This window comes from Miniopterus natalensis, chromosome 19 (genome assembly GCF_054644295.1).
Source record: "Miniopterus natalensis isolate mMinNat1 chromosome 19, mMinNat1.hap1, whole genome shotgun sequence".
NCBI lineage: Eukaryota > Metazoa > Chordata > Mammalia > Chiroptera > Miniopteridae > Miniopterus > Miniopterus natalensis.
The window spans coordinates 24,576,424-24,589,237 of NC_142099.1; the positions used below are offsets into that span (position 1 = coordinate 24,576,424).

General features: G+C 39.4%; 1 protein-coding gene across 1 annotated transcript in view; it reads right to left on the reverse strand.

Moving 5' to 3' along the window:
* The window catches only part of CENPF (centromere protein F), a 50,004-nt gene that overhangs the window by 25,327 nt on the left and 11,863 nt on the right, over positions 1-12,814 (reverse strand). Inside the window, exons 8-10 of the mRNA XM_016224645.2 lie at positions 7,427-7,552; positions 5,634-5,762; positions 4,909-5,031 (exon numbers count right to left, since the gene is read on the reverse strand). Coding sequence (XP_016080131.2) covers positions 4,909-5,031; positions 5,634-5,762; positions 7,427-7,552 — 378 coding nt within the window. The remainder of the gene's footprint in view (positions 1-4,908; positions 5,032-5,633; positions 5,763-7,426; positions 7,553-12,814) is intronic.

Consider the following 12,814-nt stretch of genomic DNA (forward strand, 5'->3'; position numbering starts at 1 on the left):
ATGGGCATTATAAAAGATGTAAATGTAAGTAAGACAGAGTCTCTACCCTTACAGCAAGTAACCCAGTGGGGGAAGATGTGATACCAAACACTTGACACTCATGGGGATGTGCTAACTACTAAAGAGAGGTAGAGGGTGCTATGGGAAATCAGGCTGGAGCACAGAAGGAAGAATTCATTCTAGATGGAGGAAGCTGAATTTTCACAGTGAAACAGATTCTTTGGGAACCTGATTAAATGAAGTACCCATGTACCAAAATGTAAATAAAGTAGCAGAGACAACAGGTATCCCCATTATATCATCTAGGAAGACATGTATATTTTTTGGCTCTTAAAACCAAGCAATATTTGCATGCTAAATAAAAGTGCTATTCCCTTTAAATATGTTTTTAAGACACACAATAAACATAAGACATTTTCTCAACCTATTTTCCAACCTTCGATGCTTTTATAGCTCAAAAGTATCTCAACCTATATGATATGCCACTCTCTGGACCACAGAGAATTGGCATATACTGACAGAACTAAGGGCCTCGCATCCTTGGGGGGGAAAAATTCATATGGCTAACTTTTTAAAAAACACACTTAAATACCCCTCTGAGAAACGGGGAAATTCCAAATCTTAAAGAAACAATTAAGACCCAGCCTCCAAAACACTACTGCACCGTTAGAAAACAGATGGCCCTGGCAGTGCTGTGTTGGAAAGCTGCCTTCAATTATCAGTCTGGTTACTACCAGCAGATGGGTACCGAGGTAGCAAAGCCAAATTCAAGAAGAGGGGGAATCTGGCTAGGATAAAGGACTTGAAAACTTGCTGGCAGCTGCTGTGTTCCTGTATATATGCTCATTTCATCATCAAGATAAGACAGACCCCATTGTAATTTAAACTCCTGTCTTTGTGCTCATCCTGCCTCCCTTCCTTGCTGGTAAATTAAGACATCAATCAGAACTAAAGGGCTGCTCCATCTGATCTCAAGACTAGGCTGACATTCATACTGGGCAGTGTTAAGTCCACAAAGAAAGATCATTAAGGATCAAGATGCAATGGTGCGCCCTGGCCAGTGTAGCTCAGTCGATTGAGTATCATCCCATGCACTGAGAGGCTGCCGGTTCTATTCCGGGTCAGAGCACATGCCCAGGCTGCAGGCTGGATCCCCAGTAGTGGGGCATGAAGGAGGCAGCCGATCAATGTTTCTCTCTCTCATTCCATCGATGTTTCTATCTCTCTGCACCTCTCTAAAATCAATAAAAACACTTTTTTGTAAAGTAATGATGTTATTGACTTAAACTAACATCAATAAACTATAGACACTATAATCATCTGTTTGTTCTTCAAGCACAGGATAATTACCATCAAGTGAGATCACAGATGTGAAAGGAGAAATATCTTAAAGCACTTTAACAAGTGTAATGGGGCATTATTAGTATTTCTTCCCAAAAATCTAACAGCAGCCAGATCTGCACGATCAGTGCTAAGATCAGCTGAATGAGTTCAACATCAGACAGGAATTGGAATTTAGCCACCTGGGTTGACTTAGTATGTTTACTTTGCAGCCTATAAAATATTTTCTTGCCCTAAAAAATCAATCAAATCAAATGGCATCTACATCTGAAGGTGACAAGAAAGCTGAGAAGACACCATGTACAAAGCTGGGTGCACCCCAGAGAGGGAAGCGGCAACTTATGTTTATGTGCCTGCTGGTCTCCACCACCTCTGTCCACAACTGGAGACATTTACATAAATAATAAGTCAAATGGAAAGATTAACATGTCTTTCCCTATTCTGGCATTAGCTCTGTAAATATTTGTTTTTAACGAAGAAATGTTCAGCCAATCCTGGGACCCAGCAGGCTTCTAATGCTACAGCTACAACCAACCCAAGGATTTTTAAAAGGCCAGAATTTAGAAAATGAGCATCGGAAAATGGAGCTGTAGGCTGCCATCCATCCGCAATTAGTTTTCTGTGAGGCTACAGCCACTTAAGACTTGATTGGGTAGCTCATTATCAACGATGAGTTAAGCATACAAGTATACATTCTCCTAGGCATCTCCTGCATCCTGACATGATCTGCAAAACTGGGCACAAGTCTGGAAAAAAGCAACAAAAATCCCTATAACCGCAAGCCAGCATCTGAGCTTAGCAAGCTATTCCACCCAGATCAACTCTGGTTTAGGAGCAGCGAGGGAGGCATCCTTTCCTAGGGCCAGACAAAACAAATTTCAGTTACTGTGTGCTATTTCATGATCCCATCCATGAATGAAGCTTAATACGTCCCCTGCTGGGGCGAAGTCTATATCGTGAACAAGGGATGGATGCAAAGAATGCTTTTTTTCCCTTCCACCTCATCAATCCTGCCTGCCAGGCCAAGCCCCTTAGAGGATCTGGTGTAACACAGATCCCCGCACTCGGGAAGGTCCCTAAGCAAGTGTTCCCCCCATCTTGGCTGTCAAATGATGGTACATGATGACCTAACCCCAATGCTATGGGGCTGGCAGCTGATGCTGGATGAGCAGTTTATCTAAACCCTCCATTCACTTTGATACTAAATGTTAACTTTACCCTTGATTGGACCATTAAATCTCATTTCCACTACTGATAATTTCTCTTTGTGAGTGGCATATTAGTTTGCTAAACACGAGCAAGGAAAATTTCGGTACAACTGTCGCATTATTTCGGCATCCAAAACCTATCAGCGCGCTAAACTTGTTTGTACTTACTTATAATTAGACACAGAAAGAGACCACAGTGATAGGCCAGAACAGGAAAATTTTAAATGTGTAAAATCTCAAATGCAATGTCCCCTGGCTCATCGCTTTCTGTACCTATGGGTGACAGCAAACAGGTCATAACAGTTGTGAAGACCACAGCAATGAGCAGGTGGACTTTAATCATCTACTAAGCACTTATGTGCTGGCAGGATTTATTTTAATCATTGATACAGCTTTTAAAAGGGAGGCGTCTTATTTGTCCCTATATTATGTAGATGAGGAAAATCAGACTCAGAAATGGAAAGTCCTTATCCCAAGGTCACCCAGTAGGTAGGTGGCAGAAAAGCAATGCAATTTCAGCTCTCGCTCGGTCTAAAGCCACCATTATACCATTAAGTTATATCACCACTCTAACTGCTAACTCACTTTTCTGATCCAATCCCAACTCAAAATGCAAGAGCCAGCTAAACCCTTTGAGTTCTTAATATCTTCTTCAAAAGAAAACACACACTCACACATAAACACACACACAAATTAAGAGAGATACTAAATGAATTCCCTGGTCCTGTGCTAGGCCCTTGCACATGACTACGCTCACTGGACACAGACATCAATGAAATATTAGTGCAACACGGGGGCATTTAACTCAGTATATTCGAGTTCACCATGGACAGATCCACAGCTGACACACCAGACCCTGGGGGGGTCACACAAGTCTTCCAGAAACACCTGCAAGACAATGCCTAGCCCACCACTGTGCCCGGGCCAAGCAGACTGTTTTAAAAGTGTTTGAACCCTCTTAACCAGATGACTGCTTTTACAAAATGCTTCCACCAGGCAGCCAGGGGCGTCGCGGGAGAGTTCCTGGCTGAAAGGGAAGCTCACAGAGGGAAGAGCTCGGTGCCAGTCTGCCTGTGGAAATGTTAGCAGAAGCATCTGTTGGTTGGTCCCCACTGGCCAAAAGGCAAACATTTGTTTTGCTGAAACAAAACACTTCCGTTTGAAATCATTCGCTGTTGAAACCATCGTCAGATAAGAAATTGTCTTCCACGCCGGTGGCTAGAGATGCGGACTCCCGTCTCCAGCTGTGTTACCCCTGAGGCTGGCTGTGCTGCTTCTTTGCTACTGACAGATGTTCGGATTTTACAGTCACATTACACTCTTCAAAGCTGGGGGATAAATACACTTTGACTCTCCCCACCTGCATAAATAACGGTTCTTTATAGAGAATGTTGGAAAAAGAACCTTCACAGCCTAGAAAGTGACTGCAGAACATTTAAACAAGTGGGAAAAAGTCTCTCCTGTGACATTGGATGGGGAAGAAACTTCTACTGTTCTGCTGCGCTCCTTCATAATATTGAAACGCTGACATATGGCGCTACTCAAATTGTTTCAGTCTATTGAGTTCTCCCCTAAATGGCTCTGAATTAAGCCCTTTAAAATAAACTCCAGGCCACTAAATAAGTTCCGAGAGGAGCCAAGTTAAAGTAAGTATGGATAAAACCCTATCGGCAGAAGCAACATCTGGGCAGTCCGATACCCACACCACTGGGGATATCACCCAGCACTGAGTAGAAAGACACGAGAGTAGAAAGACACGAATCTACAAAGACACCGTCAGCCATGCTCGACACTGAGGCCAATGCTGACTTCTGAAGCATCAGTAACATAATTTACAACTACTCAATGTTTTCACAAGAACCTGAAATCTAAAAACTCTTCATTTCTTCATGTCATTACTTTGCTCACTTAAGTCACTAACTTTCTACCAGGTTTTTAATATTTGACGATTCAAAAGCCAACCCTTGGAAAAGGGATTTAAATTATACCCCCTTCACCAATTTTGTTTCTTTCCATTTAGAAAATCCCTGGTTTTCTTCCATTCTTCCACCTCCCAGATGGTCTCAAACAATCTTTCAAAAAAAGTAGTAGCATGTGTTCTTAATAAAGGTCATTTTCCTATAATTGCTACCTACATATTATATAATTATAATTATATCAGAATAGAAAGTGAAGAAAAGCACTATGTTCTATGTCATAGGTTATATACAAGATATTTTGTCATACCTACTTCTGACAAATAAAAGAGAAAATGCCATGGTCGTCATAAGCCACTGAAAAGCAGTGGAACAATTCCCTTTACCCCTCCTCTGCATCCTGAACAAAGGTTGACAAACACTCGTCTATGCTCCTCTCTCACCTCGAGGCTCCTCTTCAGCTCAGTTTCCTTGCTCTGACTCGCCTGCAATGCCTGTTCGGTTCGGCAGGCATTTTGCTTAAATTCTTCCAATCTTTTCTCTAGCTGGTTCTTTACTGATGTGACCTACAAAGAGAAAATAAGGCCAAGGTTCAGTTTTCTGTTGTTTATGGTTTCAATAATCATTTCTTCTTCAATAATAAAAACGTCATGGAATAAAAGAACTGATGCCATCTATGTTGGTTGAGACCCTCACTCTGAGACAGACGGGGGTGACTGCAGAGTTCTGAGCAGAGTGACGTGATCTGACCAGCACATTAACAGACTCAAGTTCAGAACAGATGTCGAGGATGGAGACATAATTATGGGAGCGACCACCATGCAGATGAAACGTAAAGCCACAAAACTGGACAACATCATTTTTGAAGTGAGTGGTAAGTAAATTGATGATAATTTTCAGTGCTTGGGACAGCTCCCTCCTGGTGACATGACCAAGAACCAGAATATTATTGTGCTACAGACTTTCAGATCTGAGAACCTCAGTCATTCACTCATTCACTGTCGTCTTCTCTAAATGAGAGAACCCGGACCCAGACAGGTTCCATTTGCTCTCCTGCTTGAAAAGAAAGTAAAGTGAGGACAGAGCATTTTTCCCTTCAAAGTATCCTGTCAGCTGCAGTACAGAAATAACAGGTACAAGGAACAGGGAGAGAGGAAGCAGCGCCTACTTTATCCAGCTCGGCCTGCAGGATATTGTGGGCGTTCTTGGCCTGTTGCAGCTCCTGCGTGAGTTTGGCTTTCATCTGAGCGCACTCTTGGTCCAGTGTTTGGAAGGAGCGCTGTTGACGGGACAACTCCTAAAAAGCAAAAGACACATGCATCGCACTAACAGTGGTACCCAGGCGGATCCAAGGGTGACACACATCCCACAGGAAAAGCAATGACAGAGCTGGAGACAACAGGGAGCCTAGCAGACCATCCACCTGATGATCAATGTGAGCTGGAGCACTGGTCCCCATAATCAAATCCAGGTCTCCGAGGGCCAGGGAAGGAGCCTGCCAGTCGACCACATGGAAGCTCGCCTCTTTCTGCCTCATGCCCACTCTTAAGTCAATCATCTCTGTTTTGAAGTAGCCAGGGGCAAAAGAGAGTAGAGCTGAGCTGCAACCATCCCAATTCAGCTGAGAAATCAAACGAGCTCAAAAATGGGGCTTAAAATTTCAAATACCATACACCACTTACAATTGAGAATGACACAAAGTATATGTCACCAATGAACTTGGAAAACCACATAAGGAGAGTAACATTTGCAGTTCTTTTTTTTTTTAATGTATGTGTCCTTTGTATGTTTTTTTGTTTGTTTGTTTGTTTGTTTTTGAGGGGGAGGTCTCTATCACCCTACTGTTGTACCAGGGATTGCCAGCCTTGGCACTACTCATATTCTGGGCTGGGGACAATGCTTTATCTAAGGGACTGTACCATATTATAGTGTTTACCAGCAGCCCTGACCCCTAGCCACTAAATGCTGGTAGCTGCCCCCCCACTCCTCTACCCTAGTTGTGACAATAAAAAATACCCCCAGATATTGCTAATATCCCCTGGGGGGGGGAATCACCCCTGGTTGAAAACCACTATTCTAGACTATAAAACCCATGGTCTTAGTCACCCTGTTCACTCAGGAACTATCAAAGCACCTGATATCTTATTTGCTCAAGAAATAACAGATACAATATTTAAATACTTATTTTATTGGGGCATCACTTTGTAAGTTTTATAAATGTCTTACCACTATGCTGTGCACCTGAAACTAATAGAATACTATATGTCGACTGGAATTAAAAAATTAAATTAAAAAATATATTTAAATGCACAAATGGTTACAATTCCCCCAGGAGGTGGAATTACTTCCTTCTGGGTAACTGTCTACATCTTGCCCATTGTTTACAAGTAGTCCCGGTAAGATAAAAAATAAAGCAATAACAGTTTAACAAATATGTCAGGCTGTGTCTGACCAGGACGAGCTCCGATCTGCAGCCACTCTTACTGGAAGTCAGTGGACCCTCGATCTGTATGACACACTTTCCAGCTGAACCACCTCACACTGGCAGCTATACTTACGGAGGGCATCCTTAGCCCTGACTTGGCTGCCAGCGTCTTTCTCCACTTCATCAACTACTGTTCTAATGTATTTGCCAACCCACAGGCTTTAAAGACAGCCAGAGACTGTAACACAATTTCCTTCACAACAGAGAGTGTTTGAAAGGAGAAATATGACCCTGTCCTACCCAGGGAATAATAATCTCAAACAAATCAGAAAACATGGATAAAAAAGAACATTCTGACTACTGAGCTTGTTCTCTGATCAAAAACTGAAAGATTGCAAAGTATGAAGGAAAATATAGCAACCTTTTCCTCCCAGAGCATTTTCCTAGTAGAACATCCCAAATGATGATAAATGCCTCTTTTCCCAGGATGAAACTGTGACATCCGGACAAACTCCGAATGAATCTATTCACCTTACCTCTTGAAACTCCTTCTCTTTTTCCTTGAGTTTCTGTTCCACAGAACATCTGGCACTTTCTGCATTTTGTCGCTGACAACTCAAATCTTCAGTCAATTTTTTCAGTTTTTGTTCCAATGCAGTACACTAACAACAAAAAATGTGCAATACAAAATTATTTAAAGAAAGACTATTTTGAACTTTAGAAACATTAGTCCCAAGCTCTGGTTCAAGTTTACCATTGTGTTTTGACATTTTTATTTCATAAAAAGTGGGGTTTAAAACTATTAGCCATATACAAAACCACTATAATTATTTTAGCACACATAAAATTTATGTTTGGGAAATAACAGCAAGGAGGTAAAGCCTGAGACTGCTTAAAACTTCGTAATTTGCACTATGAAAAAGAAATCGATGTGTCTAAATAACGATTCATCTAACATTTTGCTGCATGGATCTGAGGTTAAAATGCAGTGATGTTGACTTGCGCAATTTAGAGGCTGTAAAATAACCAGAGGGTCCCCGTCACTCTCACAGGGGAGTCTGTTTCAAGCATAATAGATTTTGTGGGCAACTGCAGATATTAAAATGTTTCTTTCCACAGTGCTCTCACTATGCCCTTTTAAATGTCTGGAGGTGCACAGCTCTCCAGAGAGTATCACAACTGGTGTTTAGCCAAGCTGCCATGAGCAACACAAAGAACCTTTTGCCTTCTTACATAGCAAATTTTCCTTAAAATAATTTTTTAAACATGGACTACACCAAAATTTAGGATGCTCTTCTAAAAGTAAATTGGAACAAAATGATCTTCAATTTTCAAGGGCTGAAACCCATCCCTCTCTCTTCCCCATGGTGTTCACATCCTTAAACTGCCCCCACGTGACAGCTCTGAAAACCCAGGAAAGAATAAGAACATATGTGTGGGGGGAGAGCTCCTCGGTCCAAAAGAAACGTGCCCCAATCTGGCAAATCTCTCTGCTAATGTATTTTCCTGAGACTCATCATAATCTCATTAGAACTATTTAAAATACTAGAAATTTAACAGAGAATTCAGAGGGAAAGAAAAAACTTTGTCAGATGACCAAACACCAATTATTAATGAAGCAAAGGTGAAAAGAGCAATTCTGGTCAGTAATGACTCAAATCAGAACTTTAAAAATATCAAATTCAAAAGGTAAAATATTGAGCCAGTGGTTCAAATTACTCTACTGCCTTGGACCTTAAGACACCTTTGTTATTGTCCTGAAGGTTCCTGAATTGTTAAATTCCCAAGAAAAAGTATTATGGAAATTATTTATAATAAATATAAATTCAATAAATACTTATTGCAAGCCTACGCTATGTCAAGCACTGTGCTAGGTACTGGGGATACAGCAGTGAACAATTCAGACAAAAGTCATTGCCCACACGGTCCAAAATTTTGATGGTTGACAAGCAGGGGGAAAAAACTCCATACTTGGCAGGTATTGTAGGTGAATGAACCCTTGGCGCCCTCTGCTGGCCCTCCTTCAAACTGTAACTCATTCCATTAAAGGATCTCAGAAGCAACAATTTTTTATTAGAAACAGTAGGTTAACAGGGAGCTTTCAGGAGGTATTTGTATTTTATTTAAATTTTTTAAATGGCATTCTGATACTGATGATGCACAATCCATGTAAGAGCACTGACCACTAGGTGTCATGAATGTGCCATAAATATTCTAAGTGTCCAGAGCTCAAGTCCTTGAAAATATGCAGCACATGACCCTGGCACTCAGTGCTCTGGGCCTGAGTTTTTCATCTGTAAAATGTGGGTGCTGAACTACAGGTTTGCTGCAAGTCCCAACACTTTGTTTCTACATGAGTTCAACAGCTTTGTACCCCCAACTGTTCATAAATACTTGGAAAAGAAGCATACTAGAAACAGTATATGTTCACTAAAGAACATGGTATTGATTTTGGTTAATTAGCTCCACTTTATTTAATACATAGTTCTAATAGTAGATCAGGGAAGAGCATAAACAATGCATAATTTGATTTAAGCAACATGTTCGACAAGGTCATATTGTCCTTAGAGGCAAGACAGAGAAAGGCAGACTGAATTTTCAATTAGGTGGATTACAGGTCATGGAAAAATGGAATCCAGAAAGCACTGAACAAACAAGTCTTAAGAACCTGGAGGGACGACTAATAGAAAGAAAGCCAGAGCTGTGTTCTCAGCACACAGCACTGTCCTCGTCAAATATTTTAATTCATGATCTGGTAAGAAAACACTTCATCAGATGTGTAACATGGAACAAGGGTTCAGTGATCTTGTCACACCAAAACCAAGAGTACAAAATGTGAAAGGGTAAGTATAATTCTCATATGTAGGAAGGCCGAGGCTGGCAGAAATGCAGCTGAAAATGAGCTTAATCGACAACTCAATGTAACAAAAACTACTAATATTAATATAAGTTCACATGTGACAAGCACAATGCTAAAGCCTTTATGAAGACTACTTCAATAACTACAACAATCCTGACACAGGCCTTATTAACACCATTTTATTGATTAGGCAACTGAGGCACAGAAGTTAATTAAATAGCCCCAAAAGCAATAATTGAGATGTGGCAGAGCGAGAACTCAAATCCAAGTCTTTCTAACCTAAAAAAACAACTCAGACTGCACAAAGAGGCTACATATAAGGATCCAGGCAGGCCATGGTCACACTGACCCTCCACATTACCGTCACACATCTAACAATATTTATCAAGAATTTCTCTGTGCAAAGCACTGCACTAGAAGAATATCTAAAAATGAACCTGAACTACCACTTCCAGGAAGACAGTACATTTCCCTATTCTTCCCATCGAGAACAACTAAAAGACCTGGATATTATATTAAAACAGACACAAGAAAGCTCTAAAAGGAGAGAAGGCTGACTGGGGACCCAAGGGGAAAACATGATGGTGCAGAGAGAAAATAACTGTCAACCCAGAGTCCTATACCCTGCGGCTGCATCTTCCAGGAATGAGAAGGAAACCAAGACATCCTCAGAGAAAGGAAAACAAAGACAATGCCTAAAAGACTGGTTAAGGGAAGTTCTCTAAGCAAAAAGGAAATCATGAAAGAAGAAAATCTGAAAGGAATCAGGAAAGAGGAGGAAGGGAAGCAACAATATTGGTATATTCCTTCTCTTCTTCAGCTTTCTTTGTTTAACAGTTGAAGCAAAAAGTATAACACTGATATGGTTCTAAACATATGTAGAGAAAACACAATTATAAGTGGGGAAAGATAAAAGGATGAAAAGAGAAGTAAATTTTCTGTAATTTATTAGAGTTGGTAAAGTGACAATACCAATAGGCTGTGATAAATCATGTGTATATATAATGTAATATCTAGAAAATCACTATTAGGGTTCTACAAAAAAGTACATTAAAAAACGCTACAGATAAATAATAATGGAATCGCAAAAATGTTCAAGTAACCCACAGGAAAAAAGACAGCAATGAAAAATGAAAAGAAATAGAAAACAAAAAATATGGTGGCAGACTTAAGCCCTGGCCTATCAATGATTCTACTGAATGCAAATAGTATAAATACACTACTTTAAAAACAGTAAAAGAGTGGATTAAAAAATATACCCAACTATATGCTGCCCACACAAAGCTCACTTCAAGAATAATAGTATAGAAGGATGATAGTAAAAAGTCAGAAAGAAATATACCATGCCAACATTAAACAATGAAAAGCTGAAGTGGCTATATTACTATCAGATAAAGTGGACTTCAGAATACAGAAAATTACCAGACACACTGAGAGATGTTATATAATAACAGTCAATCCACCAAGAGGACATAGCAATCCTAAATGTATATGCACCAAACAACAAAGCTACAAAATATGTGAAGGGAAAACAGAAAGAGGAAAATCTCCAAACACTTGGAAACTAAACAAAATATTTCTAAATAATCCATGGGTCAAAGGAAAAAAAATTTTAAATACATTGAACTGAATAAAAATTAAACTACAATATATCCCAATTTGTAGAACACAGTTAAATCAGTACTGACAGGGAAACTTATAGCTTAAAAATCTACATTAGAAAAGAAGAAAAGTCTCAAATCAATAATCTAAGCTCCCCACCTCAACAACCTAGAAAAAGAGCAAATTAAACCCAAAGCAAGCAGAAGGAAGTAAAAGAGCAAAAAAATTAATGAAATTGAAACAGAAAAATAAAATCAATGAACCAAAAGGCTGATTTGTTGGAAAGATCAATAAAAGAGCAACAAAACTGACAAATCTCTGGCAAGACTGACAATGAGAAAAAAGACACAAGTATCAGAAACAGAGAATATCACTTAACATACAGACTTCAAAGAATAAAATACTACAAACAACTCTACATACATACATTTGACAATTTAGATGAAATGGACTATTTCCTCTAAAAACACAAACTATCCCAACTCATCCAATATGAAATAATTTTAATAGTCATATAACTATTTTTAAAATTGAATTTATACTCTTAAAACTCTCAAAAAAGGAATCTCCAGTTCTAGATGGTTTCATGGAGAATTCTACCAAATGTATTTTAAAAAACCCATGAATTCTACATAATCTCTTCAAAAAATAGAAAAAGAAATGCTTCCCAGTTCATTTTATGAAGCTAATATTAACTATGATACAAATATCAAAGACAGTACAAAAAAAGAGAATAGCTGACCAATATCCCTCATGAATATACACACAAAAATCTTTAACAAATTATTAGCAAATAAAATTCAGAAATATATAAAAAGAATTATGTACCATGCCAATTAGTGTTTATTCCAAAGATTAAAAGTTCATCCAAATATTTAAAAAGCAATCAATGTAATCAACCATATTAACAAGGCAACATTTCATAGAACTACATATAAATCTACGATTACCTTAAAATAAAAAATGATTAATTTTTTGAAAGACAGATGAAAGGAACCTGCCCCAAGAAGCAAACTGGAGATATAGGTCTATATACTAGTGGTTTTTACCTACTGCCTTAGAAATTTCTAGAGTTTATTAAAAGTAAATTCCTTAGGCCTAACAGGATTAAGTTTGCAAGGTTCTCTGTGATTCTGACAAGCAGCCAAGTGTGGGAATCCCACGGCTAAAACACAAACAAGGGGGGTACCAGGAGAAAAGACCTCACTGCATTAGGAGATGAGGGAAGGAGCTCACAGGATGAGGAACATGTCAATGATATTCCAAGAGGAGAGTATGCCAAACAGAAAGACACTGGGCCCACATAAAGATTAGGTCCAGGAGACATCAAACAAGTTCGGGTGGTCCTAGAAGATCATTCACTTTTCTCTACACTTGTCCCCATATACCATACTATCTGTGACGTCTACATCGTTGTTACATTCCCCAATAGGATGAAGCTCCACAAGGGCAATGATTTCTG